Raw genomic sequence first — 27,648 nt, 5'->3', positions numbered from 1 at the left:
TAAACTCTGAGAGAGATGGGGAACTTTGCATCTAAGACAGGAGTCTTGTCTCTTGCAAGACAGGCCAAGGCAACTACACCAATTTCTCACAGACCTTGTTTAGTTTAACCTAAGTGAAGAAAATTTAGTTAACTCACAAAAAAAATAATAAATACTTTGTTTTAATAGAAGTTTGAAGTGTAGAAGAGTGAGGTCATTGTGGTGGCCTTTGCTCTGCAGCAAAAGGACAGCTGCAGAAGGTCTCCGCTCTGGTACAGGACAGAATCATATGCCATAAGCTCACTGTGTTAGGTACTGTTACATGTTTTGTCCATGACAAAAAAAGCCAGGCTGTGGTTCAGAGGCCGATAACCATAGGACATACATAAAAAGTTGCATGAGAAGTGTAGTGGTGAGCATGAAAAGCAGTGAGATCATTAGACTGACCTGATTGCGCTTTCATTTGTACTCGTTGCACAGTCAGTGTCAGCTCTCATCTCATAATTGTACTTTTTGAAATCACACTCTCCTTCCCACAGAATCTGCTGGAACCGGGTTTTCTCCATGTCTCTGTTTGTAGAACACGTGTTATTTGGCATCAACACTTTGATGCCAGAGTTTGAGAATTTAGTGAAAAAATACACTTTGCTTCTTGCCAAGGTAAGCCAAGATGTGATTTTTTTTTTTTATCCCTTCCTTGTGTGCTTCTGCTGATCATGTAGTATTCTTGTCTATGGTAGTAGAGCTGAGTCATTTAGCTTTGCCCTTTCCTTCTGCAGTGTTTTCAACAGGATTCAGACATGAAGACTCATCCTACTTTTGTTGCAGTGATGAAAGTACTGTGTGAATGTAAGGAGGAAGTCAGCCACAGGCTCTACAGGTAGTGACATTGAGACAAGTGACAGGGTCGAGTAGGAATATTGTCTGTATTGCCTCTATTTCTGGACATAAAGTGTTGCATTCAACACAATGAAAGCCAGATGAAGAACAATGTCTTCTATTTTATTCCACACCCTGAAACTGAGTGGTTAGTCAACAGGTCTTACATTATATCCTCTGACTCTAGTTGCAGATGAATATCTTATTAAAGATTTTTGGTAGGACAGCATTGAAGCAATCATGGTCACTGTTGTTCCTGAATTACAGATATGGTTTGAAGCCGTGTTCGATCTGCCTAGGAGAGCCAAAGGATCCAGTTTGCCTGCATTGCTGCCATGCATTTTGTCAGAAGTGCATCAGTATGTGGCTAATACCAGCACAGATGCATTGTCCAGTCTGCAGAGTTGCTGTTGAGGATGTTAATTTAACTGTTTCTGAGGAACTCAGGTACTTTTTCCTGTCCAAGGTGGAAGCATTGCAGTGGGCCTGGCTGTGTAAGGAAATTCTGATTCGCATGTCTGAAGTTGTCAGCTCATGCACACGTGTGGTATTTTTTTTATTTTTGCCTGTCTGCTTTGCTTCATAGAATCATTAAGGCTGGAAAAGACCTCCAAGATCATCTGTCCAACCATCCCCCTACCACCAATATCACCCAATAAACCATGTCCCTAAGCACCACGTCCAACCTTTCCTCAAACACCCCCAGGGACGGTGACTCCACCACCTCCCTGGGCAACCCGTCCCAATGCCTGACTGCTCTTTCTGAGAAAGAAATTTCTCCTAATTTCCAACCTGAACCTCCCCTGTTGCCATTGAGGCCATTCCCTTTAGCCCTGTCACTAGTAACCTGTGAGAAGAGGCTGACCCCGAACTCCCTGCAGCTCCCTTTCAGGTAGTTGCAGAGAGCAATGAGGTCTCCCCTGAGCCTCTTCTCCAGACTAAGCAGCCCCAGTTCCCTCAGCCGCTCCTCATAAGACTTTAGTTCCAGACTTGTGCTTCATCCATTATTTAACTGGTTCTGTATTTGAACATTGTCCTAATGCTTTTTACTTTTCACCTAGCGCTGCCATAGCAAGAAATGCCCTGTTCCGGCAGAGGTGCAATAGTTTCTTCATAGATATGGTTACTACCATGTGTTTCAAGGACAATGAGCCCCCTGAGACAGAGGTGATCCAAGAGCTCCTTAATCTGCTGTTTGTTCACAGGGACCTACTGAAAGGTTCAGGTGAGCTCCCTTCATCTGATACTCAGCCTCTTGGAGTTGATTCTCTTGCCAGTTTCTTTCCCATCTTTTCCAATCCCATCTTTTCCATATCTCCACAGTTCACCCTACTACCTACACAAAATTTCTGTCCCCGTTTGATGATGAAGTAGATGAAACTCCCATCATTCGCTCAGTAATGTTGAAGCTCCTCTTGAAGTACAGGTGAGCACAGTCAGTTAATGGATGCTGTACCGGGGAGCGTTTCAGCTTTTTTCATGACATCATGAAAACCAACCTGTTTGTTCTCACTTCCACACTATTCACTGAATTTAGATCATTAAAGGTGAAATTTAACTTGTGCTTTTGTATTAGTCAAGCAACTTGGCTGACTTGCATGTGGCTTGTGTGAACTATCTGACCAGTCTGTGCCACTGAGCTGTTCTCAGCCTAAACCTGTGCTGAACATGGATGGCTTGGGAGGCCTTAATGATAGCTGACTAACTGATATATTCTAGATCAGCAAAGTAATACTCCCGATCCCTGATCCACAGCCATTTAATCAAGAGTGATCTGAATGTTTACGAAGACCTCTTCATTCACAAAAGTTCCTTCAGCCTCTCTTTGCAGACAGTACATGTAAAGAGCCATGCCTCTAGTGTGATAGTCTTCTAAATCAAATTCGTAGAACAGAGCAGATGATTTATGCTCTAGAAATGCTTATTTGTCATTTTTTGATAAAAGCCTAGTTTAGAGTATGAAGCTAGGTGATAGCTGGTAAAAAACAGCATAATTGCTTTTCCGTCATCCAAACAGATCCAAAGTAATCCTTACCTGTCACATGGACTTAACTGGTAGTTTGATCATGATTTAGAATACAAGTAGTAGCCACCAGCATTGCAGTTGTGATAAGGGAGTGTTTTTTCTCTCCTATAGCTTCAGTGAAGTGAAAAATGATGTGCAAGATTACCTGTCCCGGGTAGAGCACAGCCGGATCCTGGAGAAAAATGATAAAAAAGAACTCTGCTTGCTTTTTGTCAACTGCTTGGAGGTAAGATTGCTGGATAAGTAAGACCTGGGCAACAAAACTATTACAGGAAACAAAAAAAGTTAAGAAGTTCTGCAATTTTACGCAAGTTTCTTGTGCACATAACTAGCTGCCCACTTAGCCCCCAAAAGAATTATATCAAATCACCTGTTCAGAGCCTGCTGTCCAGTAACAAGCCTTGCTTTCTCAAGGTAAGGCTTGTGTTTGCTACATTACATAAATTCTTCTTTCCTTTGGACACATCACACAAGTGTTGAAGAATTAAGTGAGTCCTGATAAGACTCAACTTCCAGCACAGGAGTGCAGCAAGCAGGCGAATTTCTAGCTGTAGTAGTGGAAAATGGATGCTTTCACGTTTGCAAAGCTTTCGATTACTATGCTGTTTGAGTTGTCTACCTTTCCTCTCCTTGCCTAACTTTTAATGCTTCAGACAGCTTCAAACAAATGTGACAGCAGGGTAGAGGTTTCATTTCTTATAGTTCTCGTTAAATTGCTGACTTCAAAGGTAAGATCCACGTGTGTATTCTCCCTAAGGGAAAGGAAGAGTTTTGCATCTTGGAACGTGTGTTTCAGCATGTGTGGCCTGTCAGCATGCTTATAACGCTCATCTACGCAATTAGGAAATATGGAGAGAGATGGGCATATTGCTGAAGGTGTTTGCTGATGCAGCAGAAGTTTAAGATAAGCACCAGAGAGATCACAGGAAGGAGCTGATAGCAGTGGAGTGGAGAGAGTTGTGAAAAACATGGAAGTTCAGTGTGCTTATTGCAGTGAGGATGCACTGGGGGTATAAAGTACCAATGCAAAGAATATCTGACTTCAGTTCTGCTGCTCATGCAATGTTCCGGCCCATCTTTAGGATTCTATGTGTGAAAAGTCTGAAGGCAGTCTTGGATATGAGCATATCAGCTATCTGCCTGAAGACAGAGGCTTTCCAGATAACTATCTCCCAAAAAGCAATCAAGAAGCTCCTCAGGAATTGTCTGTTGAATATCTGCAGGCAGTAGCCAAGGTTCGCTTGTACCTGAGTAAGGCTGCAGAGCTCCTCTTTGACTTGCATGAGCTCCCAGGTAAGTGATAATTGTGCTGTCAAATGGAAATGTTGTAGACGGAGTAAAGTCACTGTGGGAAGAACATACTAAATTACGCTTTATTCATTGAAGTTTAAGTGATGCTTCAGAAATATGATTGCTTTAAAGCTTCTTGTTTTATATAAATGGGAGATCTAGGCAGCTGAAAAGGAGGAAGAGATGCTTTTTTAAAAAACAAACAAAAATTAAAGTACTGAGCTGAACCACTGACTCAATAAAGAAGATCAGCATGTCGAGAATAGTCTGAGATGCTAACACGGTCCATGAAGCATCAAAGCATGGTGCTGAGGGAACATTCTAGATAAACAGCTGACGAAGAGAGAACTTTCAGGTTCTCCTGCATGGCCGGCAAGTACAAGTGAAAGGAGCTTGGTGCTACAGCTGGTGTTGGCAGCAAAAGTTTTCCAAGGTAGGATGTGTTTTTGCTTTCTCTTCTTCAGTGCAAGACCAGGCAGAGGAGAAGCAGTGTTACTTGGCAAATGTGAAGGTGTTCTGTAGCCTCACCAAGAACAACTGGCATCGTGTTTACCTGGTTCGGAAAATTGCTAACCAGTATGGGATGGAATTTGCTCAGAAGCTTGTCACAGAGGCACAGTTTAACTGGGTGTTCCCAGCAGAAATTCTGCAACAGGTAAGGAAGAGGTGTCTCCTTGGGGATGGTTCTCTCCTCTTAGTCTTCAGTTGGTGCTGCCTTGGGGTGCTTCTAGTGCTGTGTGGCTTTGGGGGACTTACTGCAGTGGGAGTGGTTGTGAAGCTGACTTATCCTTGCTGTCTACTGAGTGGAATCCGTTATGGCAATGAGAAGCCATTTAGGTTGATGTGCCTGCCTGCTGCCTCTCTTCAAGGCTGAAATGACAGAGTTCTTGGGAGAAATGGTTCTCGCAAAGAGCGGATTGCACCTTTTCCAGTGGCTGGTTAATGTCCACAACGCTCACTGTGGGCTTTTCCCTTTGTAGGTACAGAGGAGCCAGTCTAATCACATTGATCGTTACCTGGCATGTGGCAAGAATTACAGAGTCCTGCGTGATGCTGTGGGGAAAGCCATGATTGAGTGCAAGACTGAGGATCTTGTAGAGGCAGAGAAGGTAGGGCATGCTCTCCTCAACAAAATCCTGTCATGGGTTCTGGGTGGCTAGTGTTTAAGCTTTATACATTTGTGTTGCCAGCGTCTCTTTCCAATGGAGATACCTGGGTTGCCTTTGATTTTTGAAAGCTGCAGTGGCTTATCCTGTCTGAGACACAGATGTCTGTGCTTTTGTCGCATGTGTTCTAGTGTATGTAACGTTGAGGTTATATCTGTTGGTTGCCTCATCCTTGCTTCTCTCCCTTCTAATAAATCATAGCAGTTTGTTTTACAAGCAAGTATTACAGGCACCTTGTGACCAACTGACTGGAGAGTAGGCAGGTAACTGGCGAAGCTTTATGCCTCCTCCCTGCCTGCCCATATCTGCCTAGCCTTGTCTCTTACTGTACAAAATCAACCAGGTGATTTCTGTGCAACTAACCTTCTTCCACTATGTATTTTGTGTATGAAAATGTTCAGGAAGAAGTTTGACAAAAAATGCCTGTTTGAATTTCTCTGTACCATGAATACATTGTGACTTTTTCCTCACCTGTGTGTTGGCTTGGTTTGAAGGCAGGCATATACAGGTGCTATAAGTAAAATAATTGAGAAATTTCTTATGTAAAACACACAATCAGCTAGAAGGCTGTCAGGTTACTCATTTACATGTGGCTTGAACAGTGATTTCTGCGTTATTCCCCTTCATGTGTGGGGACAGCTTTAATGCAGACCTGCTGAAGTCTGCTCATAAAACTGAATAACAGACCAATAACAAACTGAAACCTTGTAAAAGTTCATCTGTGACAATTGTCACCTCTTCTCCACTGTATCATTGGTTCTTCTTTTTCAGGTATCTAGCAGCTCCCCAGTTGTACAGGCTGTCCATCTGCTCCTGGCTATTTTCAGAGAGGTCACTGTCCTGTATGGAGTTAATGACTCAAATCTTCATCCCAAACAGCAGGTAAGATGCTTGATTCTGGGGGCTTGTGACAAACATGCTTCCTTGATAAGGATAAGTGAGATTTAAATAATTAGTGAAAGAGCCTTTTGTTCTGATTATGCCCTGACCTGGGCAAATGGAAAGTGTTTTCAAAGCAGAGGATAGCATAGCATTGGAAGCAGCTGCTAGTTCTCCTCAGTTTGATGGACAATATCATGCTGGTTTTATTTCTTTAAATGTGTGTTTTCAGCAAATAAGTGCTATGACTGAGTTCATCCAGAACTCCAGAGTCCTGAATTCTCCAGACGTGCAGAACTTTGCAGCTTGTCTTGTGATGAATACGCTGCCATCTCTTCTGACAGTGGATCCTCAAAGCTTCAGCCACAATGGAGCGCTAATTGAGATGGCTGTTCATACTACAGCTGTCTTGCTGTGTGGGCAGAACCCCATCCTGCAGCCCCTGAGGAGTCTGGCATTTGCTCCAGATACAATGGAGGTAAAGAGATTTAACTCATTGTAGTTCAGCACACTGATAGTTCTTTCACACATTTGCTGGGTCCTCTATAACATAACCTTAATGCCAAAAGATACCAACTCATTGTTTTAATTGTGAATTACTGATGTATGATTAGTTCAGTATTGTTGGGATTAATTAGCACAGGACCAGGCTCTGGACTGGTTTAGATGTCATTGGTTGCTTATTATGATGGAGAACAAGGAGCAACTGCTACAAAAAAAGAACTGATTCATATATTCAGTTGTCATATTTTTTCTTCCTCAGCACTCTTTTCTGCCTACAATGCCAGAAGATTTAATGGCTCAGGCGAGGGCCTGGGAAGGAGTGTCTGCTCTGCACTGGTACAGTAAGTGCTTCTGACTGGCTTTGAAAGAGATTGAAGGAGAATCCTTGTTTTTGAATGAGACGATTCCTAATGTGAGGACAGACACTCCTCAGCATGACTTATCTGTTGTATATTAAGACCTGTGTTGGGTAACGCACCAAAGTGCACTGAGTTTCTGTTTAGTCTCAAGCTTGTAGCTGTTTACGGAGTTTGAGACTTTGGGAGACCTGTCCTGTTACTTCCGGCAGTTAAAGAGGTGTAAGCAGGAGAGCAGCACTTTGCCATCTTCCTGGCTAGTTTTCAGTTCTCTGCTTTTCATAGCAGGATTTAACTGAAACTAGGAAGCTGGGGGCCATGGGAACATTCGTGCTTACTAGCCTATATGGCGCTTGGTAGCAGATTTTTTTCAGGTTTTCATTCCATGTTTCTTTCAAGGAGAGAAGCACTGAAAGCTTCTTCTGGTTGTTGCGTGAGCCTATGACTCCTTCAGGAATTTCAGTGCTTTCCATTAGACCTTGAAGCATATTTCTTGCTTCAAGGTGATGATGCCTATGAAAGGAAATAACAGGGGCTTCATAAATGGCTGTCTTCTAATACTGTCCTGTTTGTTTCTCCTTCTTCATAGCATGTCCAAATGGCCACCCCTGCACTGTAGGAGAGGTAAGAATTTGAGATTGGTGGTGGTTTTTTTTAAGCAGGTGGTGTTTTCAACAATACTGTTTTATATTTTAGTTACTGTTTATGTTCTATTGCACAGCAGTTCATTTTATAAACTCTAGATTACTAATCATTTTGCCATTGCAATGTAAAATTTAGAATTGCTGTAACACAGATTGTACCAAAAAATCTAGTAAATAAGGCAGGCAGAGATCATTTGTCCAGTATATAGCAGCTTTCAAATTAACCAGCTATGGCATGGATTTGTTCAATTGTCTCTGTTACTATTCTGGAATTCAGTGTTTTCATTCTTGCTTTTTGCTAGTGTGGCAGGCCCATGGAAATTAGCCGCTGTCTTGACTGTGGTGCCCAAGTTGGAGGGGAACAACACAAATCACTGCCCGGCTTTCAAGCATTTAGGTATGCTTTGATCCATTAACCTTCTCAGTGCAAAATGATACAGTACTTGCCTGTTGTGGGTTCAGAGTAAAAGGTATTACCTCATGCTGCTACCTGAAAGGTGGCACTTGGAATTCCTCATTATGTCACACATTCCCCTCTGGGAGGGGGAGGAGGTTCGGCAATGGGGAGTGCTGGTGTAACTGAATTTGCAGAAACTGCCTTAAAAAAGAGCTTGTCAAGCTTCTAGTGTTAGGTTTTCCATGTTTCTGCACATCTAGGCAGATACCTGCTACGTGGTTCTATATTGACATATAGTAGCAGGCTGCATTTTCTTAGAGGGATCATCATGACTGAAGAACTTCTACCAAAACTCCAGGCTTTATGACTTGTGCTCCCTCCTCCTTGATTCTCTGGATTCACATTTTCAGCCATTGCATAAAGAATGTTAAAGTTACTAAGTCTAAAGGCAGTGGCTTTTCATCTGTCCAGCATGAAGCTGGCGAATCTTGCCCCACAGGGTTGGCCATTGCATTTTTCATAGAAAATGTAATTGGAAGAGATGTCCAACAAGCAGTAGTCGACCAGCAAAAACAAGGAAGTTTGCTCATTTGTGTACAAAACTTACTGAAAGTCTTCATTCCCCTGTAGCACTTTTAATCATCACTTTTTTATAGCATTCAGAGAACTTATGATCAGAAAGACATTATTGGGTATCAAAGACTACTTCTGTGTTTTCTGTCAAAGCAAAAATCGCTATGCATACTTTCCGGCAGGAATAATGAAGACAGAACTCAAACTGGCCACATACTTGGAGATGCACAACGCAGAAAAGAAATGGTGGAAGTGTCTGACCGACCCATGTCCCCAGTTGTCTTCATTCTGATACGCTTGCTCACACATCTGGCAATGTTGCTGGGAGCCACAAAGGATCCTCAGGTATCTTCCAATAATAGTCCCAAATGGCCACATGAAATTCACCTTTATATGACGCTGGTCCTTCTCGTCGTGTTGCCTAGTGACTAGGGAAGTCTTTCAAGATGCAAGACCCAAATTCACTTCTCCCCTTGCCTAGGAGTGTTTTTGGTTTCTTCATGCAGTTGCATGTGCACATGTGCATGCATACCTGTCATTATGTGTACAAGTGGTAAGAGTCCTGTAGGATGGAGCAGAGACTATCTGATAAGACTAGTTTTGCATGCCTTGTGCTTGAACTGGATGTTACTGATTACGCTCATTCTTTCCTTTTGTTGTTCTTCAGTCACTGCGAAAGATTATCAAGCCGCCGGTGCGCAACTCAGTAATTTTCCTGCAGCAGCATATTCAGGAGGACTTGGGACACATGACAAAAATTTTGGGAAAGAGTGTAGATGAGACTATCAGCATCCTTCATTTTGTCCTAAGCAGCCTCCTCAAGGACCCCCATCAGCACCCAAGCCAGTGTAAGGAAAACTACTAGCCATATCACATCTGCAAGCTGTATCAGCGTTTTAAGGGCAGCAGTTACTTAGCTTCTTTGCTAACAGACCACTTTCAACAGGTGGTAGCTGAGTTGATGAGGGAGATCCAGAAATTTGAGGCTTGTTTCTCGCTGTAGGTAGTGAAGAATTTTTGGCTGCTTACTTTTCCTTTGGCCAAATATATGGGGTTTGCAAGGTTTGGTACATAATTCTGGAAAGAAATTAATGAATAAATGGCTTCATGATACATTGACAGAACTTCCAGCTCACAAGCAGAGGTTACTACTCAAAGTAGTGTGTGCCGTTTTGGATGACACTCTCCAGCTAGGCGGAGATACTCATTTAGCCTCTATGACCTCTGTAGTTGCTCTTAGCTCGTCATATGAACTTGCAAGGATCTGAGCTATCTTGTAACTGAAATATTGTGAACATAAGACTCTTAAATTTCTGTTGCAGGGCCAGTTCAATTTGATGGTATGCTTTCCACCAAGGAGAAGAGAAACGAGTGGGAAAGAATTGTTGCAGACACAGTTATTGTTCCTGAGTTGGAGGTGAGAAATTAGCTGTAAAAAAAAAAAATTCAGTAGTTGAGCAGTTCAAAAGCAACTTTGGAAATCCGACCTGCTGTGATACCTGTGCTACTTTTTTCACCCGGCTATTCCTAAATGCAAGCTATGTATGGTACAACTGCAGGTCCACATTAATTTGTTGTCAGCTAGTCACTTCCATCTCTAGGTTATAGATGCCCTGCTGTAGATGACCTGCTTTCAAGCAGGGGGTTTGGACTGGGTGATCTCTGGAGTCCCACCCAGCATCAGTTATTCTGTGACTCGTTTATATGAAACATGGAAGCTGTGTATGAGAGAGGGTCAGCCAACTTTGTTATACCCGTGGAAATGAGAATCAGATTTGAGTTATGTTATGAGGATTTTGTGCAGATGTAAACGTAGAAATATCTTTGTTCAGTTGAAAGTACTTGCCCAAGTGAGCATAAGGGTGCCCCAAATTAATCGTTTCCCTTTTTTCCTCATGTATTATTTAAATTTTCCTCATGTATTATTTAAAGAATGGAAGACCTGAGGGCTGGATGAGCTGGTGAACAAAAATTTTAGAGCATAAACAGCTGCTTTGCAGTGTGTGGTTTTTACATGCATTCCCTAGAAGTTCATCTTCTGTTTTGACATACTTTTGTGTGAATTGGTCATCAAGCTGTTAGGGAAATATGCTCGCATGGAGGTTCAACATTGCATGAAGCTGCCAATGCTGATAGAATACCATTATTTTTTCCAGGGTTTGGATAAAAAACTTCTGAAGTTAAATAAAGAAATCCAAGAGGACGAGAGAATCTCTTCCAACCCAGTAGTGAAAATGGTGTATGGCGACCCAGTCACTTTCCTGTCCCAGCTGCCCAAGGACAGTCACATCCATCATTCCAAGATGTGGAGCTGCCGAAAGAGGATTTCAGTGGAGAACCTGGGCCATGTAGTCCAGCAAAATAATGCCAAGGACACTGTCCCTCTCCTGTGGAAGTTTCTGCAGAAGGTGAGTGTAATACAGGGATGAGACCCCCACAATGTTCAGATAATACTCCACGGAAGAATAGAATCATAGAATGGCTTGGGTTGGAAGGGGCCTTAAAGACCACCTAGTTCCAACCCCCCCGCCATGGGCAGGGATGCCACCCACTAGATCTGGGTGCCCAGGGCCTCATCCATCCTGGTCTTGAACACCTCCAGGGTCGGGGCATCTATAACCTCTCTGGCCAACCTGCTCCTGTGCCTCACCACCCGGTTGAGGTTGAAAGGGACCTCTGGGTGCGTTTGGTTCAACTCCCCTGCAGTCTCAATCTTCAGAACTGCACATGTAAAGTATTTTTTCTTTTAAACATTTGAAAAGTAATTCAATAGAAGTATTCAAAACGGGTTTGTCCAAGGATGGCTTTACTCATAGATCCCCTTTCCTCTTCCAGGAAACAGAACTGAGGCTGGTTAAAACTTTACCAGAGATTCTGGCTCTTCAGAGAGACTTAGTGAGGCAATTTCTGAACACTGCTGATGTGAAGCGCTGCACGATCAGAGACTTCCTCAACGAACCCCGCTCAGGTGAGAAGATTCCACCAAAACTGTAAATTAGTGAAACAAAAAGTGCTTTAGAAAGATTGCTTGGATAGTCCAGATGAAAATGAAGGTGAAAACTTCTCTTAAACTTGCAATCTTAAGTCCTTATTTTTCCTTTCAACTCCTATCCAAATATACTGGAGGCCTTGATGTTAGAGTTTTTCTTAAAGTTAAAGTGGTTTTAAGAGAATTTAAGCACAAGAGGTAGGGACTCTGCTCAGAGATAGGCAAGATAAATCCCTGAACGCAGCTGTGGGTATGTTGAATTTCTAAGCTGCTCTAGAGTTAAGGGCCTTCCTAAAATGTGTAATAGGTATCCAGCCCTTCTGTTAAGTCAGAAACAGGCATTTTGTGACAACTCCTTTAATTGCACTCAATTGCAAAAACTTTAATTGCACTCAAGTGCAATTACTTCTGTTCTTAAGTACTTATGGAAGATTTCTTAAGGGTCATGCAGACCAAGGATCCATGCAGCCTTGTAGCATGTGCCAAAGGCACTCAATAATGGAAGAACATAAACAGCAAATTACACAATTTGATAATGTTGGAGAACTGTTTAATGTACGTTTAAACATTTCTGGTCTGTTTGAACAGTTACCTAAGGTTATGTGGTGTGCTTTGAAAATTCTTATATTATTGAGTTTCATGGTGTTGCCAGTAAAAGATATTTCAAGGATTCCTGTTTCTGGTATTGCTCAGATGTGATGAGGGACCTGTTACAGAGGAGAGTTAACGTGTTCCTGTCTGTTTGGAACAAGCTGAGAAGATCACTGGATACCAATGGTGAGTACCCTTCCCTCACAGCATTGTTTTGTGTGATGGAAATGAGAGAGTGCCTGCTGTCAGACAGGGGTCCTTCAGTACCCTTTGACTGTACAGGTTTCTTCTGTCAGTTGCTGAAAATATCCTCCAAACTGACCTTGGCTGTTAAAGGTTAAAAACTGACCTTTGCTGTTAAAGGTTAAAAAGATGTAGGTGCAAATGGAAGAATGTTTCCTACTTGTAGTATTCTCACCTGAACCTGCTTCCTTTAGCACCTACAAGGAACAGAAAGTGTGACCTTTTTGTCGATTTCTCTTGCTGTACTTTCTCCTGACGTGGGTTGGCTCAAGAGAGGCTATTCATCATGGGGCAAGCTCTGGGACACCACAAGCAGTCTTCTATGCTTTTTATTTTAGGGGAAATTAAGCTTCCTGAAGGCTACTGTGATGCTGACCTGACCATGGACAGCAAGCTTGAGGTCCTTCTGCCACGTCGACAGGGACTGGGCCTCTGCTCCACAGCCTTGGCCAGTTATCTCATTAGTCTGCACAATGACTTTATCCATTTGGTGAACAAGCATACCAAAGAAGATGATAGGTATGTTGCTATTCCAGCCAGGCATTTTTTGTCTCTGTTGTATTACCTGCTCCCACACAATCTGCTTTCCCTGCTTCATAAAGGCTTGTCACTAAATGGAGACAACTTTTTTCCTCTTCTGAAGGTACTCGATCAGTCCATCAGAAGTAGCTGACCTGCACTTGATCAGTTACGAGGTTGAGAGAGACCTGATTCCTCTGATCTTATCCAACTGCCAGTACAGCATGGAGAAGGGTGGGGAGACGTTGCAGCACTTTGATCTGGAGAGAATCCAGCAGCAAGTCATCAGCAAATTCTTGCAGGGGAAGCCGCTCATCACCCTAATGGTAGGAGGAGGCAGCTAGCTATGTTTCTAAGCAGCTAGAAAACATAGCTAGCAGACAACTCGTTGATGTCAGAGCCCTGCAGAGAACTGCAGGCTTGACAACTTATTGGCTGATGTCTGAACCCCTGCAGTCTTTGCTGCAGCCAAACAGACACTGTAGCAGGGTTAGCAATGTTAGCGAAGTTCTACAACCCTGGGTTTCTCTCCTGACAGGGAATACCTACCCTCGTGTACAGACATGATCGAAATTACGAAGAGCTGTTTAATGATGTCAGGAGTAAGCTGGATCAGGTGGGTTTCTGCCCTGGAGAAACAGGGCAAGCATGTGACCCCTGACATGCCAAGAAGTGTCAGGCCCGTCTTCTCGATTGCCTTGCTCATCTGCTATGAGGGCTTGCTCGCTAATCTGTTCGCATGCCTCGAATATGTACACACTGGCTGTCTTTTGTCAGTCAGGATTTACAAAGGAAAGAGATGTAGTTAAGCACTTCCAGTTTCCTAAATCTGGGGCTATGCCCTCATTCCTGACTTCTGCAGATTGAGCAGCAGTAAGGAATGGTTCTAAACTAATACTAGCAACTGCTTTGACTTCATGGTTTTCAGAGTGCTCTTCCCAGTTCCGTTATGAACACGATCAGTGGGGAACTACAGTCTTACAGTGATGTCTGTGATGCTCTGTCTGTCACTGAAATTACCTTGGGATTCCTGGCCATGGCTGGAGAGAATGCAGAAATGTTTCTGACTGACTACATTGTAAACGTTCTGCAGATGGGTGATCAGACAAACCCTCATGTACTGCAGGTGAGTCCTGAGAGCAAAGCTTGTATTCTTAAAGGATTGTATCTGTACTGGTTTATACTAAATCCAGACAGTTTGACCTCCAAGCCCAGCAAAAGTTCTAATTCAAGCTGAATTAGAATGTGTTAGAATTTCCTCCCCATTATACTTGACAGCAGGGGAGAAAACAATTTTCACTTCCACTGCAACCAGTGTTTACCAGGTGGGAGCATCCAATAGCTCATGATGCTCAGCAGGTTCTTGCAAAACCCTACAGAAGGGTCAAGTGGAGGATGTGTGGAAGGTCAAACTCCTCTCTGCAGATCCCTGCTCTTCTGCCATCACCACCAGGAAGGAGAATACTTAGTTGGGTGCCAGCATAATTAGTTGCAATGCTAAAACTGCGAAAAGGGAAAACTTTCAATAATGAGTCAGCTTTTAGTGACACTGGCTTACCGTGGTGCTGAACAGGATTGAAAATAGCACTTTACTTCTCTAAAGTGGTGATAGGGGAAGGTTTTATCTCCTAATGATGTGTGAAAAGTGGCATTTTACTGATAGGGGGCAAAAGCACTATGCTATGACAAGTATGTGTGACATAGGGAATGGGAAAATGACAGAGCTTTCACAATGGCCAAGAAAGCTGGATTACTGAAGGCGAAATGAGGAATCAGGAGATGTAAGCCTGTAGGCTTTTATACCCATGTTGAAAAGGCTTTATAAACTCCCAACTGCTGGATGAGGCTTTTGTATATACTACTTTGTCATAGTAAGACTGTTTATCACTGCCATCATAGAATCATTGAATGGTTTGGGTGGGAAGGGACCTTAAAGGTCATTTAGTTCCAACCTCCTCTACCATGGGCAGGGATATCTCCCACCCGATCAAGTTGCTGTGTCACCCTGTCAGTTAACGTGGCTTCTATTTTAGTGGGCTTCTCTGTTTCTTCTTCTGCAGGGGGATAAACAGGCTCTGAAGTAAGTTCCTTGCATCCAGTTTCACACTTTGTTTTTCTTTCAGGCCCTCGGACGATGCCACCTAAAGCACAGCATAGCCCTTTGGCAACTTCTCTCTACCCGCAAATCTGAGCAGCTTCTGCGCATCAAAAGGGTAAGATACGCTGGCAACCTCAGGGTCTGCTCAGGTGTTTCCTCGTCTCTAAGATGAAGTTGCTCAAACATGCTTGGTTCTTTTTTTCTCGTTGCATTTTTAGGATCCTTTTGTAGACATCAGTGCAGAGTACAAAGCTGATCTCACTCCAGAGATTGCCAAGCTCCTCAACACCTACCTCGTTCACTCAAGGCTTGAAACCTTCCTCCAGGAGCTCCATGAAATGATCATCCTGAAGCTGGGACGTGTCAAAAGTGTGGATGAATTCCGACCCCCATGGAGGTAATAGGTTTATGCAGCCCAAAACAACCCACAGTTAATAATGACTTAAGCTCCTCTGTCTCTTTGAAAACACTTGTGATGGAAACAATTCCGTTAGCAAATAATTGCTCTGCTGGACACAAAGCACAAGCATTGATATTAAGGATATGTGGCTATTTGTAGGGCACCCTCCATGTTTCTGGCATGTAAGACTCTTCTGCATCTTACACAAGCTTTTGGAAACAGTGCTGAAATACAGCAGTTGTTGTTCTTGAGTGCTATAAACACAGCCACTTCCGTAGTCACTTGTGGGATCGTGCTTAGTTTTCTACATACACAAGCTTGGCCCTGACAACTGGATCATGTCCTAATAATACTACTTTGCTCTCTGCTTTCTAGCCTGAAGGAATCACTCATTCCTCTCCTTGATGAAAAAGACTCGGAGTTGGCTGCAGAGCTGCAAGATGCATTCCCAGATGAGATTCTCCTCTCCCATGCTACTGCTACCTGGAAAGCAGCTGCTCTCTTCAAAAGAGAGCGTAGAGAAAACTAAGACCACTAGCAACACTGGGCCTGCCTGGGGCCACTAGTGATTTTTCCTCCTCTTACACCAAGCATTTTAGTGTCTCAAACACAGGGTGCAAGTGAGATTCAGGAAGGTCAGGGTTTCATGGGTGTTGGTTTTGTGTTGTGTGTGTTACCTTTCCCCCCACGCCACTTTTTACGCCAACGGGGTGAAGTTTGGATGCCTCCATGCAGCAGCAGCAGAACAGAGCAGAAAGAGAAGGGTGCTTATTAATGATGGGAAATGACAGGCACCTTTTTTTTTGCGATCTCCCTGGTTCTTGATACCTGCCAGCACCAGGGTGCTTGCTATGCTGCTGCCCTTCCCCTGCACAGCTCCCCCTGTGCCGCCGGCCTCGCTGCGCCCCCCTTCGTCCCCCTCAGCACCCCCGGAGCGCCGAGACCGAGGTGGAAAGAGAGAAAAAGCGAAAACTGCCCCAGAACGAACCGCTCCCTTCTTGCCTTCACCTCACCCCCCAGCTGCGGCCTTTCGCCTCGCCGGGGGCCGGCCCCTCCCCGCGGCGCTCCTCAATAAAGCCCCGCTGCACCTCCTCCCGCCTCCGCCTCCTTCCCCGCCGGGCCGCCATGACGGGGCCGCCGCCGGCCGCCCTGCTCCGCCGCTGGGCACGGTAACGGCGCGGGGGCGCCATGCGCATGCGCCCGGGGAGGTGGGGGGGGGGGCGGTGGCGGTGGCCATGGCAACCGCGCGAGGCTGCGGGCCCGGGGGGCTCCGGGGCGGGGTAGGCCCAGGCCCAGGGCCCGGGCCCAGGCCGGTGCTGCGGGGCCGCGTTGCGCTCCCGCTCGGTGCGGGCCGGGCCCAGCGGGGCCGCCCGGGAGGCTCCCCCTGCGGTCTGCCCTCTGTAGCCGAGGCTTGTGCGTCCTGGCGGGGCCCGGCCCCGGCCCCGGGGCCGCCCGCTCGGTGCGGGGGGAGCGGGGCCCGGGCGCGGGCCGGGCGGGAGGCGGCGCTCACCCCGCGGCTCTGCGCTCCTCCGGCAGCGAGCAGGCCCGGCTGAAGGGCGGCGTGGTGGCGGAGGACACCGAGGAGTGGCAGAAGGAGCCGAGCTTTGCGGGGCTGGAGAGAGTGGGAGGCGTGGACTTGTCCTACGTCAAAGGCGACGACTCGAGGGCCTGCGCTTCCCTCGTCGTTCTCAGCTACCCGGGGCTCGAGGTAACGGCGAGCAAACGGCTGCGCTCCGCAGGGTGGTGCCCAGGCGTGCGGTAGCGGGAGGCGTTTTCTCAGAAGGTTTCCACAAAAGGCCGCTGTCTGCCGTGCCTCTCCGCCTCGCGGGACCTCAGCGAGTTGCCGCGTGCGCTTCGCAAAGCCTCCCGCCCCGTGTCCTGTGAGAAAGATAAACGGAGGGGAGAATAAGTCAGGTTTTAGAGATACCTCTGGGAAGATGCGATGCAAACCGCTCCCAGCTGCAGGAGGTTCATGGGATTACTGGGAACTTCAGAGGCACTGAAGGATAGGCTCAGTATGGGTACAAGTGAGTAAATCGGAAAATACAGTGCTGAGAAGTAGGTCGCAGCCAGGCGCAGACGACTTTAGCTGGTTTAGGTAGGTATTAGAAATAGCCAGTCTCAGCCACTACCCAGGAGGAGACACAAAGGACCGTTGTTATTCATTGCCGATCGAGAGAAGAAATTAAAGCATTTGCAGTACTCCTAAGCAGCAGCTGTCCTCTTTGTGAGTTCTTGCTTGGAATCAACTCGTAATACGGGGTATAATTTACAGAAGCATTCCTAAGACTGCCACAAATTCCACATCCCATAGTCGTTTACCTTGAATTAATAAAGTTACTTGCCTGTTTCCTAACTTTAAAAATTATGTAAAAGTTACCTTTAAAACCTATAACAAACAAATAAAGTTTGATATTGGCCACTGGGATTTTTGTGAACTGAATTCCAAATCCTTCCTTGATTCTTGACTTACACTGTGTGTACGTTTTTTGTCCTGTCTTAAAGGGTTTGTTTTGGCATCCCTTGCCCCTCCCTGTGTAGAAACACGAACACCATTTGATAATGCTTTGTGTGAGCTTTGGGGTCCCCTGCTGTGTATTTGAATAGCTGCTCTCATTTCTTTCCAGGACTTTGCTCTCAAGCAGGGTATGGTAGGGTGATCTCTGGCTGTCTTCTGTCAGCAGTCCATTATCCACCCCTTTCTCTAATGGACTGACACAACCCAATGCCCTTAGCTTTGTAGGAGAGATCCAGAAGCAAAGTATTTGGAAAAAAACAACAACAACAAAGTAAAGGACATAAACTAGAAGTGATGTCTGAAAGAGCCAGGAGCTACCCAGAAAAGTCCTGGAGGTCACTGCCTCTGCTCTGTCCCACTGTACTCCTAGGTGCTGTACGAGGACTGCCAGATGGTGGCCGTGAGTGCCCCGTATGTGGCAGGATTCTTGGCCTTCCGAGAGGTCCCTTTCCTGGTGGAAGCTGTTCAGAGACTTCAGCAGGAGGAGCCCAGGCTCAAACCTCAGGTGTGGCTCATTTCTTTGTCCTAAGCTGAAAAGTCACAAAGGCTCAGAGTACTGCTGAGATTGCGCTGCCTAGCAGTTTTCTGCTGGCAGAGCAGAAAGCACAGTGTTGAAGTTTTATTGAGGCAACTATTCCACTTTCTTCAGGGACTAGGGATGCTATTCTGTGTGTGGCACCAGTGAAGAGTGCTGCCAGCCATTAAGAGCTTGTGGCGGTGGGACACTGGCCATTTAAAGTCATATGTAAGCAGCACTGAAGGAAGGAAGATCCTTATGCAGAGGAGTAAAAGTACTGAGACAGACTTCTTCCTCAGAGGGCTAGCATCACTGCACATTGGAGGCTCTCAGTGCACAGAAAATAATGTGTATTTTTTTTTCAGGTGCTTCTTGTAGATGGGAATGGCCTGCTCCATCACAGAGGTAGGACTGCACTGGAGAGCCCTGCTCTCCCCATGCTGCCACTTGAGATTCCTGTCTGGTGTTCTGCAGTTAGAGTGCCTTGTTGTTGACAGGGTTTGGTGTGGCCTGTCACCTGGGAGTCCTGACAGATCTACCGTGCATTGGAGTGGCCAAGAACCTCCTGCAGGTGGATGGCTTGGCCAGGGATGAGCTGCACAGAGAGCAGGTGAGGCTAGGTTGGGAATTATTTCCACTCTTTAATATCCCTAGACAATTAGCACAGTCGCATTCAGTTTGTCACCAACTGACTTTGTGTGCTTCTGTGCCCTAGATCCGTTCCTTGCAGAGGGGAGGAGATACATTCCCACTGACAGGCACTTCAGGGAATGTCCTTGGTATGGTAAGCTGCAGGGAGTTCTGCTTGGCCATCGAGCCTTCCAGCTTTGTGTAGCTGTGAGCACCGGAGGATGTTGTCACTGTGGTGGGACTGGTCTTGGTGACATTAGTTCAGGAAGACAAGGTCTGAACAGGTGACCAGTAGCGCCGATTTCCCTTTTCTGTCAACTCAGACACCAGTGGAAAGAGTTGGTGGTTCAGGTGTTGGGTGTATTCATGTACGTGGTTGTGGCACCCTGTTCATGAAGCACTGTCAAGCAGCTTACCAGGATGCAATACAAAAGCATTTGACTCAGAAGAGTGCTGCACAGGAAATGGGCAGGTGTAAGAAACTTCCTTCATCTGATGTTATGTTAACATAGTCTGTATTAGCAAGTCTCATTGCTTCCCAGAGCTGTATGAGGCATCTGGGGAAGGGTCACGAGTGTCCAAAAGGGCAAACAGTCCCTGTGAGGAGGTAACTGTGAAGCAGAGGATCAAGGAGGTTGGGAGCTAGCAAATACAGACCCAGCAGCCCACCCTCTGAAGACAAGTGGCTGGCTTATAATTCATCTGCCACGTTGTATTTGTTTGAAGTAAGCCTCTTAAGTATTTGATCTCTCTTGTTTCTGAATGCACAGGCCCTGCGTAGCTGCAACAGCTCTAAGCCCCTTTATATCTCTGTGGGCCACAGGGTGTGCCTGGAGACAGCTGTGCGTCTAGTCCAGTCCTGCTGCAGGTACCGGATCCCGGAGCCCATCCGCCAGGTACAGAAGCAGGGGAGCTGAGGAAGGGGAGTGCAGACCTGGGGTAGGGGAGCAGGCAGGCAGGTAGGTAGTGGGGGGACATGATAGCTGCGGATGCCAAGCCTGTGGTGATGTTTCGGAGCCTCAGTTTGCCACCCGTCTGTAACTGACAGTTCTGCAGTGGGCACCCTTCTTGCTGGCCTGTCCTCCCCAGCCTGTTGTATTGCTGTTTACGTGGTGGTTAAGTGATCATCCTCCCTTCTTCCTTGCTTGTTCTTCTGACGCAGTGCTGAGAAGTGCACCCAACCCTCACTGCAGACCTAGCTTGACAGATTTCTTGGTTCCTCTCTGCAGGCAACTTCTGTGATGCTGATGTTAATACAGAGGGGCTGGAAACGCAGCTTTCCTGGTGCTTTGAGCCTAGCACAGACTGCAGTGCTGCTCCTCTGGGCTTTTCCTCGCTACTGCACTCCACAAGGAACTGCGGGCTCTGGGACAGCAGGCAGCCAGTAGGTGACAGCACTGGATCACATTCAGCGAGTCGCAGCTGCCACCAAGGCTCTGCTTCAGACTAATTAAATCACAGCAGGGCTTGAGAAAGGGATTGGAGAAGCGTAAAGCCTCTGGGACTTCTAGCCTGACAAGTGCTTCCCTTCTCAGGGTCACCCTGCTGTTAGCGGGTGGGCCTGACCCAGCGGCTGCTCAGGGAGCAGGGCCTCTCCAGATGTCCCTGTTTGTAACGTTGCCCTGGAACACGCAGTTCACGTTGCTGCACCTCCGTGCTTGTCAGGTGTCTGGCCACCTTTGCTCTGCAGCTCCTCAGCGCAGCACTGAGAAGGTCCTGCTGGGGGCTGTTAACGCAGTCTCTGCACACAGGGTCTTCTCCTTGGCACCGCAGTGTTTCCTGAAAGCAGAGTATCGGGTCTATAGTTATAAAACAGACAAAAATCTAACACCTTAAAGCAAAACAAACCTTGAAGCATCCATTCCAGAACTAGAGTTTCTGATCTCATAAACCACTACCTGCCAGACGGGAGTAGGCTGATAGATCTTCTTATGTAACCTCTTCCAGCAAGGGACAGATGCCTCCGCAGAGCTGTAAGCTAGCTCTGCAGTTCAGCATGCTCAGAGGAAAGGGGAAAAGCATTCCCTTTGGAAACAAAAAGGTGTCTTGGAGGTTTTCATCACCTTCATTTCATTTCCAGCTTTCTCCAGTGTTTGTCTATGTTCCGAGACTCCTCCAATCCTCTAACTATGACTTTTATTTAAAGTGGTGGAATGAGGTGTTGTCACGTTCCTTGCAGAAAGGCTAGAAATCGAGAAGGGTGTGTGTTTAGTGTAGAGGCAGAGGAGTGGCAGGAGGTAACGGTGTTTCAACCTTTCCACAGGACTTTTCCCACCACACTTCTGTGTAGTAACTGTTACAGATTTTGATGCAGGGCAGTGGGGAGTTCTGGCTTGGGTGATCTTTTTGCTACGGGATCTCTCCATGACAGGCTTGCAGATCTGGCGGGTGATGTGCTTACAGCTTTCCCAGTGTCCAGTGAAAGACTTCTGGAATATTAGCCCTTAGTTGGTAAGTTCTGGTAGCCCTAGAAGCGTAATGCTCTGCAGATAACTCAGCTGGCAGTACCTTTTTGAGGCTGTGTTTACGGCTTGGATGAACGCAGTGCTACGCTGCAGCGTGTGTAATACTGTCGACTGTTGTGGGAACTTAAACCTTCCACTTTCCAAGAGGTATGGCTGGCCAGTCTGTGTAGGCTGTGTTGTGCTTCTTGGGCATGAAACTGCATCTTCACAGTAATCAGAAGCAGTTTGATTTGCATTCAGCCCACGATGTGGTTGTGTTGCCAAAGGAACTGTGGCTGTGATGCAGGTGAGAGGGGTGATCTTTCAGAGAAAGCAGAGGGAAGTTCATTATCACCTGCGTACGTATTTACTTCTGTTTAGTACTTCTTCTGTATGCAAGGCTGAACTGGCAGAATATCGTTTGCAGAGGGGCGATCCCTCCACCCAGCCAGCTGGTGAGGTTTTGAGGCAGACTTGGTCCTTTCAAGCTAACCAGACAAAGGTATTGAGATAGGCAGAAGCTGTCATCCCAGAAAAATAAACAAAGCATTTAAACTGAGTGGCACTGGAACCAACAGCAAGCCCTCCTGAGAGCAACTGCTCTTGCCTGCTTCTGGCGGAGGTCAGATGCCCTCTGCAGTGTTTGCCCACGCTCCGAGCCTGCTCAGACCCAGGATCCACACGCACAGTGAGGAACCAGAAGCTTTTAACACTCCATCTGATGAGGATTGCTCTGGGACAGATTCTTCTGCTCTTGCTTCCTCAGCTTCCTGGCTGGCTGCACACCAGCCTCCAGCTCACTTGATGATCCTTTTAGCTCCAGCTGGCGTCTTGCCCAGCTGGTTCCTGCTGGCTCAGGATGTGGCTGATGGGGCAGCCTGATGTTACTCCAGCCCACCAAGGAGGACAGAAATCAGCCAGGCCACAGCTGTGAGTTTCTGCAGGTCACATCATGTGCAGTATTAAATACTTATTAATGCAAAACTGAAAAATAAGCCATCATCCCTCTTCTCTGTGTGAATAGCTCCTGCTGCCCTGCGGGGAAATCAGTCGCTGATATCCTGAAATTCTTACTCCCCTGAGATGTAGCCCCCCAATACAAGCTTGCTGCTCACCACTGCCCCTCATAAAATAGGCAAAGCAACAATTCCAGACCGTAATGCCAACACTAGTCCCTGCTGAAAATAGAAACAATCTGTGAGGATTATTACGGGACAGTTATCCATCTTATTGATTAGCCTCTTGGTTAATACGCTGGGTTAAGCTGTCTCTCAGCACTGTGTTAGGAGTGAGGACTGGCCAGTAACTTGCCACCTAATCAAGCATTAGCTTATGTTATCCGTAGAATGAATTTGGGGGTTTTCTTCCCTAGAAAAATAGGTTGTAGATCTGACTCTTGCTACCTTGGTCTCCCAGCAGGGACTCCATTGAACAACCTCTTTCCCTCGTTATAAAATACATCACGTAATCTCTTATCCTGAAGAGTGATCAAAGTTATTTGTCAGTTCAGTTATGAAACTGTCCAATTATAGAGAGAAGGGAAAAAAATCTCCCAAACAAACCACCCCTTATGTAACCATGTTTCATTCTTGAGCTCGCAGATTTGTTAAGCAGTTGTGGAGCTGCATTTCCAGCAGTAAGCTGGCAGAGTCTCCACCTGAGATGCCTGGCTGGGAGCTGCAGGGGGGGAAGCATGGGGAGCTCGTTGGGGCATGGGAGAGACTCTTCAGAAGTATAGCATAGTGATGAGAGTAGAAAATGCTTCAAGGACAGCCACTGGGGATGCGCTAACCCACTTTATTAGCATGATCATCATATTCTGTGAAGCTTTTCCAGCTGGGAAGGTCACAGACTGCTTTTTAAGTGGAGAGAGAGACTCTGTCTTTGAGGTGGGGCACAGCAGCTGTTCTAAAATGTCACAGGCTAGCAGTGTTTTTGAGAAAGAAAGTTTCTGAAAAAGAAAATAAAAACTTTGAGGGAATGTTAAAATCAAAGTTACCAAGAGACCAGGATCCGGGTGCTTGTAATGGCATCCAAGAGTCCTACACTAATATGGAGTAGCACTGGAAAGCTGAACAGTAATACTTCAAGGCAACAAGAACATCCAGTAAATGTTCAGCAACGCCTTCTATAGCTCTTGGGGTTCCAGAAATGGAAAGGAGGAACTGGATGCTTGCATGAGGAGGGGCTTGATGAGGTTTGGTGATGGCTCTGAGATCAACTTCAAGGAAGAGGGCAGTAAACCATGAATTTGGTAGAGTCTCAACGTTACATCTTTCATCTGTGGCCCCAGGAGGGGTTGTACTGGAAAGCAGAGCATGTAGCACTGTTGCGGTCTGGCGTGTAAACTGCTCCTGTTGTCTTCCTTGGCAGCTTTGCTTTTGGACTCACAAGCTAGGACAGTGTCAAAGGTGTGTCAGTCACTTGCCTCGCATCTGCTGCCAAGAAGTGGTAGAGCCAAGAGTGTGCTTGTGCCTCGTCTCTGTTTGCTTTTACAGGATGTTTTTACCTGCTTTAGCCACGTAATTACCATCACACAGCCAGCCCACCAGGCGCAAAGGCAGGATGAGCCAAGCTCATGCCTAGGGAGAAGGATATGCAGCAGACAAGTGGCGTGCTTCTCCATCTGTTACTTCGTGATACAACTGCTGGAACAGAGGAAGTAAAGGGATGGGTACAAAAATGGGCAATGCAAGCTTCTCTCGTTTCATCCCATGTCATCTTGACAACTTGCCTGCTGTATTGCTGTATTCCCAACTCTTCACAGCCCCCTCCGTAGCCTTGTTCCCCCTCTTAATTTACAGTTTCCTGTGGAGGGGACAGCCACATTTCTCAGCTGATTAGTGACCAGAAAAGCTAATTCTTTGTGAACATCACAGCGTCACAGCTGTAAAGACCATGGATGATCTTGGAATGCTCTGAGCCTGAAGGCTGCAGCCTGACCTGCCTGAAATGCCAGTGGGAGTCCCTGTTAGCGTAGTCCCAGGACACTTCTGTTTCACTGTGTAGACAGTGAAGGTCATCGCAGCAGAGTCCGTGAGGCATTCTGCAGCCCCAAGAGAAGTCAATAAAATGCTCCAGTATTTCCTTAACTTTTGAGGAGACCGTGCTTTTAAATTTCTATCAAGTCTATTCCATCTCTCATCAGTGGGCCTGGACTCCAGGTTCCAAGCTATTGCTGGAAAAGGCCCATGGAGGAGCCTGGCTGCTCGTTACACGTTCCTGCATTGCATTCAGAGGTGCCTGCGTATGGAAGAAGACATTTAGGTCGGTTCACGGGTTGAAAACACCAGAGCACGCTCAGTCTCCTGTGTCTCCTTCAGCCTGGCTCTCTTCTGCCAGGGTTCATGAAAGGGGAGTTGCAGCTCTGGCACAGAGACAAGACACAATGGAAAAGCAGCCCATCACCTCAGCAGCTCTCCCTTTGCCAGTGAACAATTCTTACTTAGGCTCTGGAAATTCTTGCTGGCCTGTCACATCCCTGGATGACCAGGAGGGCATCTTAGGAGCTGTTCAGTGTAGGTGTAAGGTGAGGGATTCCTGCTGGGTCAGTGCTTGCTGCAGGAAGGCTCACTGCAGTGTGAGCTGGAAACCCGTGCTAATGCATCCTTTGGGTCTTGTAGAAGCCTTTGGTGAGGGATGACTCCACACATCTGAGCTGCAACAGGGATTTACTGAGGAAGCTCAGTCTGGTTCCTGCTCTGGCTGTTCATCCTGCCATGCTTGTGGTAGGGTGAGAGCTGAGCAGACTTTAGGCATGGGCGGGCAGGAACTGTCTGAACCCAGTGTCTCCTGCACGCTCAGCGTCGCCTCCTTGCTCATCTGAGAAGTGAAGGGGCAGACAGGAAGGGTTCAGAGACTGTAATTTCTCTTTCTGAAATGGACTGTACTCCAGTAGGGCTGCTCAGTCCAGGACCCTCTGTTTCTTTGTCTCAAGTCTTCACCCTCCCAAGCAGCTTACAGTGAGGCACAAAAAACAACCAAGGACAGAAGCGCACAGGTTGCTTTTTGCCAGGCAGTCACAGAAGGGCTAGTTATGATGCACTGGCATTAGGATGTGCAGGGGCATACTGAGACAACTATGGGGAGACACCAAACAGGCTGATCTATCCCTTTTCACTCATTTTCCTCCTTTATTCCAGGCTGACATTAGATCGAGGGAGTATATTCGGAAGCAGATGTGTTCACCAGTGAAGGTCCCATCTTCTGGGCCAGAGAGGTAGGTGTGTGGGCAGCCCGAGCAGCTGCCTCTCCAAATGGGATCTGCTCATGTAGTGATCTTCAGTAATGGCATTAAAGGGACAGGCCGGGTAACAAGGTGAGCTGAAGTGACATCAGGACATATGTTGCCTCCATAAAGGGTGATTTCTGGTGGTTGTAGCCATGCTACTTCACACGTTTTTTCTGCAGAGCACCGTGTCCTAGGCTGGGGAAGGTCACTGGGGATTTGATCTGTTTCCGGCACCCATGATAAGCAAAGAACTGACGCCCACAGGTGTGACATGAGGGTGAACAGAAATATCCTGCAGGGAGCTGGTTTCTGTTCCCAGAAGATGAGGGGAGGGTCAGACTGCCCCACTCTTACATAATGTAGGCCAATGGCTGCTCTTAAACGGTACAAATCCATGGCAAGTCCACTGGTGCGTAGGAGTTCCTCATGTCATGAAAAGGCCGCGCTGCCTTTTCAGCACTGTTCATGGGGGTTTGTTGTTGAGTTCCCTCAGACCCACACTGATACCAGGTTGGACAGGTAGCAGATAGCGCTGCCTGAAGAGCTACTTCAGGACGAATGAAGTGTGTCAGTACTCAAAACCCGCTCTGCTCTGAGGGTCATGCTGGACCAGAAAGAGTGAAGAATGAAGGTTGCTGGTGGCAGCAGTCAGGGATTACTTGCGCTGACTTGAGGCAGCTCTTACAGATTCGTTAGGACACTTGGCCAGTGAAACTCATCATGCTCTGCTCAGCTCCTGTATCCTGAGAAATGCATCCAGAAACAAAAGATGAGTCTGTTCTTGTAGTAGTGTTGCACAGTGTGGCCAGGCTATGGGGGGTAGCCCTGTGCGGTACCAGGCCACATGTCCCCCATTTGTGCTGGTGCTTCATGCTGATGCTGAAGCTTACACAAAGGCTAGCTGGTTTTGGAGCCTGTGCAGCAGAAACACCAAAGTCATCCCATGTATGTGACATAGTAGATGGTCTTTTTGGTTTCTTTCTTTTATTTTTATTTTTTTATTTTTTTCAAGTCTGTAATCCTTCCTGGTTTTTGCTCCTTGCAGAAAAGAGAAGGCTGAACTGGATGATTAATCTCATGCCAGAAGAAACTGCAGGGCCCCTTCTTCACTGAACGCAAGACTGTGGTTCTGCAGAGTGCAGCGGCCGGGTGCCACCCGTGGGCAGAGCAGCACAAGGCTGTGTTGGTCGGGACAACGCCAGCCACTGTGCACTCCTCTGGTAGACCGGCAAACCAGCCTCTGTTAAGGATGTTGCTCGATGTTTAGAGCATATTTCTCGTGGTCAGTTTTGAAGCACTGTAAATACATGTGTTCACTTTCTACAACTTTCTTGAGTACTCGGGTAGTTGCAGGAGGTGATTTACAAGGAGATGTTGGGGCACTCAACATAGTTACTGTCAAGCTCCAAAGCTGGCCTTTGGCTCCCACCACTCCTCTGGGACAGGGACTTCCTTTTTTGGCATTTTTGGAACGGCTTCCACCCAGTCCCTGCAGCCTGTTCTCTCACCCTCGCTTTGCACGTCTCTGGGGAACAGAAGCCCAGTATGCAGCTCCGGCTGGTCCTGACAGACGGGCAGAGGACTCCGTGTTTCAGGTGGGCGTGTGACTCACGAGGGAGGGGACGGAGCCAACAGTCTGCTGTGTATTTTGGAAGAGGCTTGGTGGTCTGAGCTCCAGTACCTGAGAAGCTTTCTGTCTGTTTGGTGTCAGTGGCTTCTGCGTGCCTGCTGCCGTGGTGCTATGCAGCAGTACCAGACCTCGGTGGCTGTGTGCG

At 46.7% G+C, this 27,648-nt stretch overlaps 2 protein-coding genes across 2 annotated transcripts in view; both read left to right on the top strand.

The window, feature by feature from the left end:
• The window catches only part of RNF213 (ring finger protein 213), a 52,996-nt gene extending 36,370 nt beyond the window's left edge, over nt 1-16,626 (top strand). Inside the window, exons 41-67 of the mRNA XM_035568670.2 lie at nt 519-639; nt 759-859; nt 1,126-1,305; nt 1,920-2,083; nt 2,182-2,284; nt 2,996-3,110; nt 3,967-4,177; nt 4,639-4,829; nt 5,155-5,283; nt 6,112-6,222; nt 6,452-6,697; nt 6,983-7,064; nt 7,669-7,703; nt 8,026-8,120; nt 8,876-9,038; nt 9,361-9,541; nt 10,016-10,110; nt 10,850-11,101; nt 11,529-11,661; nt 12,376-12,459; nt 12,855-13,035; nt 13,160-13,361; nt 13,574-13,651; nt 13,964-14,161; nt 15,159-15,248; nt 15,352-15,530; nt 15,909-16,626. Of these exons, the coding sequence (XP_035424563.1) occupies nt 519-639; nt 759-859; nt 1,126-1,305; nt 1,920-2,083; nt 2,182-2,284; nt 2,996-3,110; nt 3,967-4,177; nt 4,639-4,829; nt 5,155-5,283; nt 6,112-6,222; nt 6,452-6,697; nt 6,983-7,064; nt 7,669-7,703; nt 8,026-8,120; nt 8,876-9,038; nt 9,361-9,541; nt 10,016-10,110; nt 10,850-11,101; nt 11,529-11,661; nt 12,376-12,459; nt 12,855-13,035; nt 13,160-13,361; nt 13,574-13,651; nt 13,964-14,161; nt 15,159-15,248; nt 15,352-15,530; nt 15,909-16,062 (3,874 nt within the window). The 3' untranslated portion in view covers nt 16,063-16,626. The remainder of the gene's footprint in view (nt 1-518; nt 640-758; nt 860-1,125; nt 1,306-1,919; nt 2,084-2,181; nt 2,285-2,995; nt 3,111-3,966; nt 4,178-4,638; nt 4,830-5,154; nt 5,284-6,111; nt 6,223-6,451; nt 6,698-6,982; nt 7,065-7,668; nt 7,704-8,025; nt 8,121-8,875; nt 9,039-9,360; nt 9,542-10,015; nt 10,111-10,849; nt 11,102-11,528; nt 11,662-12,375; nt 12,460-12,854; nt 13,036-13,159; nt 13,362-13,573; nt 13,652-13,963; nt 14,162-15,158; nt 15,249-15,351; nt 15,531-15,908) is intronic.
• A 6-nt stretch (nt 16,627-16,632) lies between these two features.
• ENDOV (endonuclease V) lies at nt 16,633-27,202 on the top strand. Its single transcript, XM_035568668.2, has 10 exons — nt 16,633-16,702; nt 17,070-17,241; nt 18,422-18,556; nt 18,934-18,973; nt 19,066-19,178; nt 19,284-19,352; nt 20,022-20,094; nt 20,428-20,582; nt 25,785-25,861; nt 26,919-27,202. Exons 1-10 carry the CDS (start codon nt 16,659-16,661, stop codon nt 26,944-26,946), a joined length of 906 nt encoding a protein of 301 aa, XP_035424561.1. The 5' UTR covers nt 16,633-16,658; the 3' UTR covers nt 26,947-27,202.
• Nucleotides 27,203-27,648: the final 446 nt, after the last annotated feature.

Source organism: Cygnus atratus, chromosome 18 (genome assembly GCF_013377495.2).
Source record: "Cygnus atratus isolate AKBS03 ecotype Queensland, Australia chromosome 18, CAtr_DNAZoo_HiC_assembly, whole genome shotgun sequence".
In the NCBI taxonomy this organism is placed as follows: domain Eukaryota; kingdom Metazoa; phylum Chordata; class Aves; order Anseriformes; family Anatidae; genus Cygnus; species Cygnus atratus.
The sequence above is the reverse complement of the archived record's forward strand: the minus strand, read 5'-3'. Positions and strand labels throughout refer to the sequence as shown.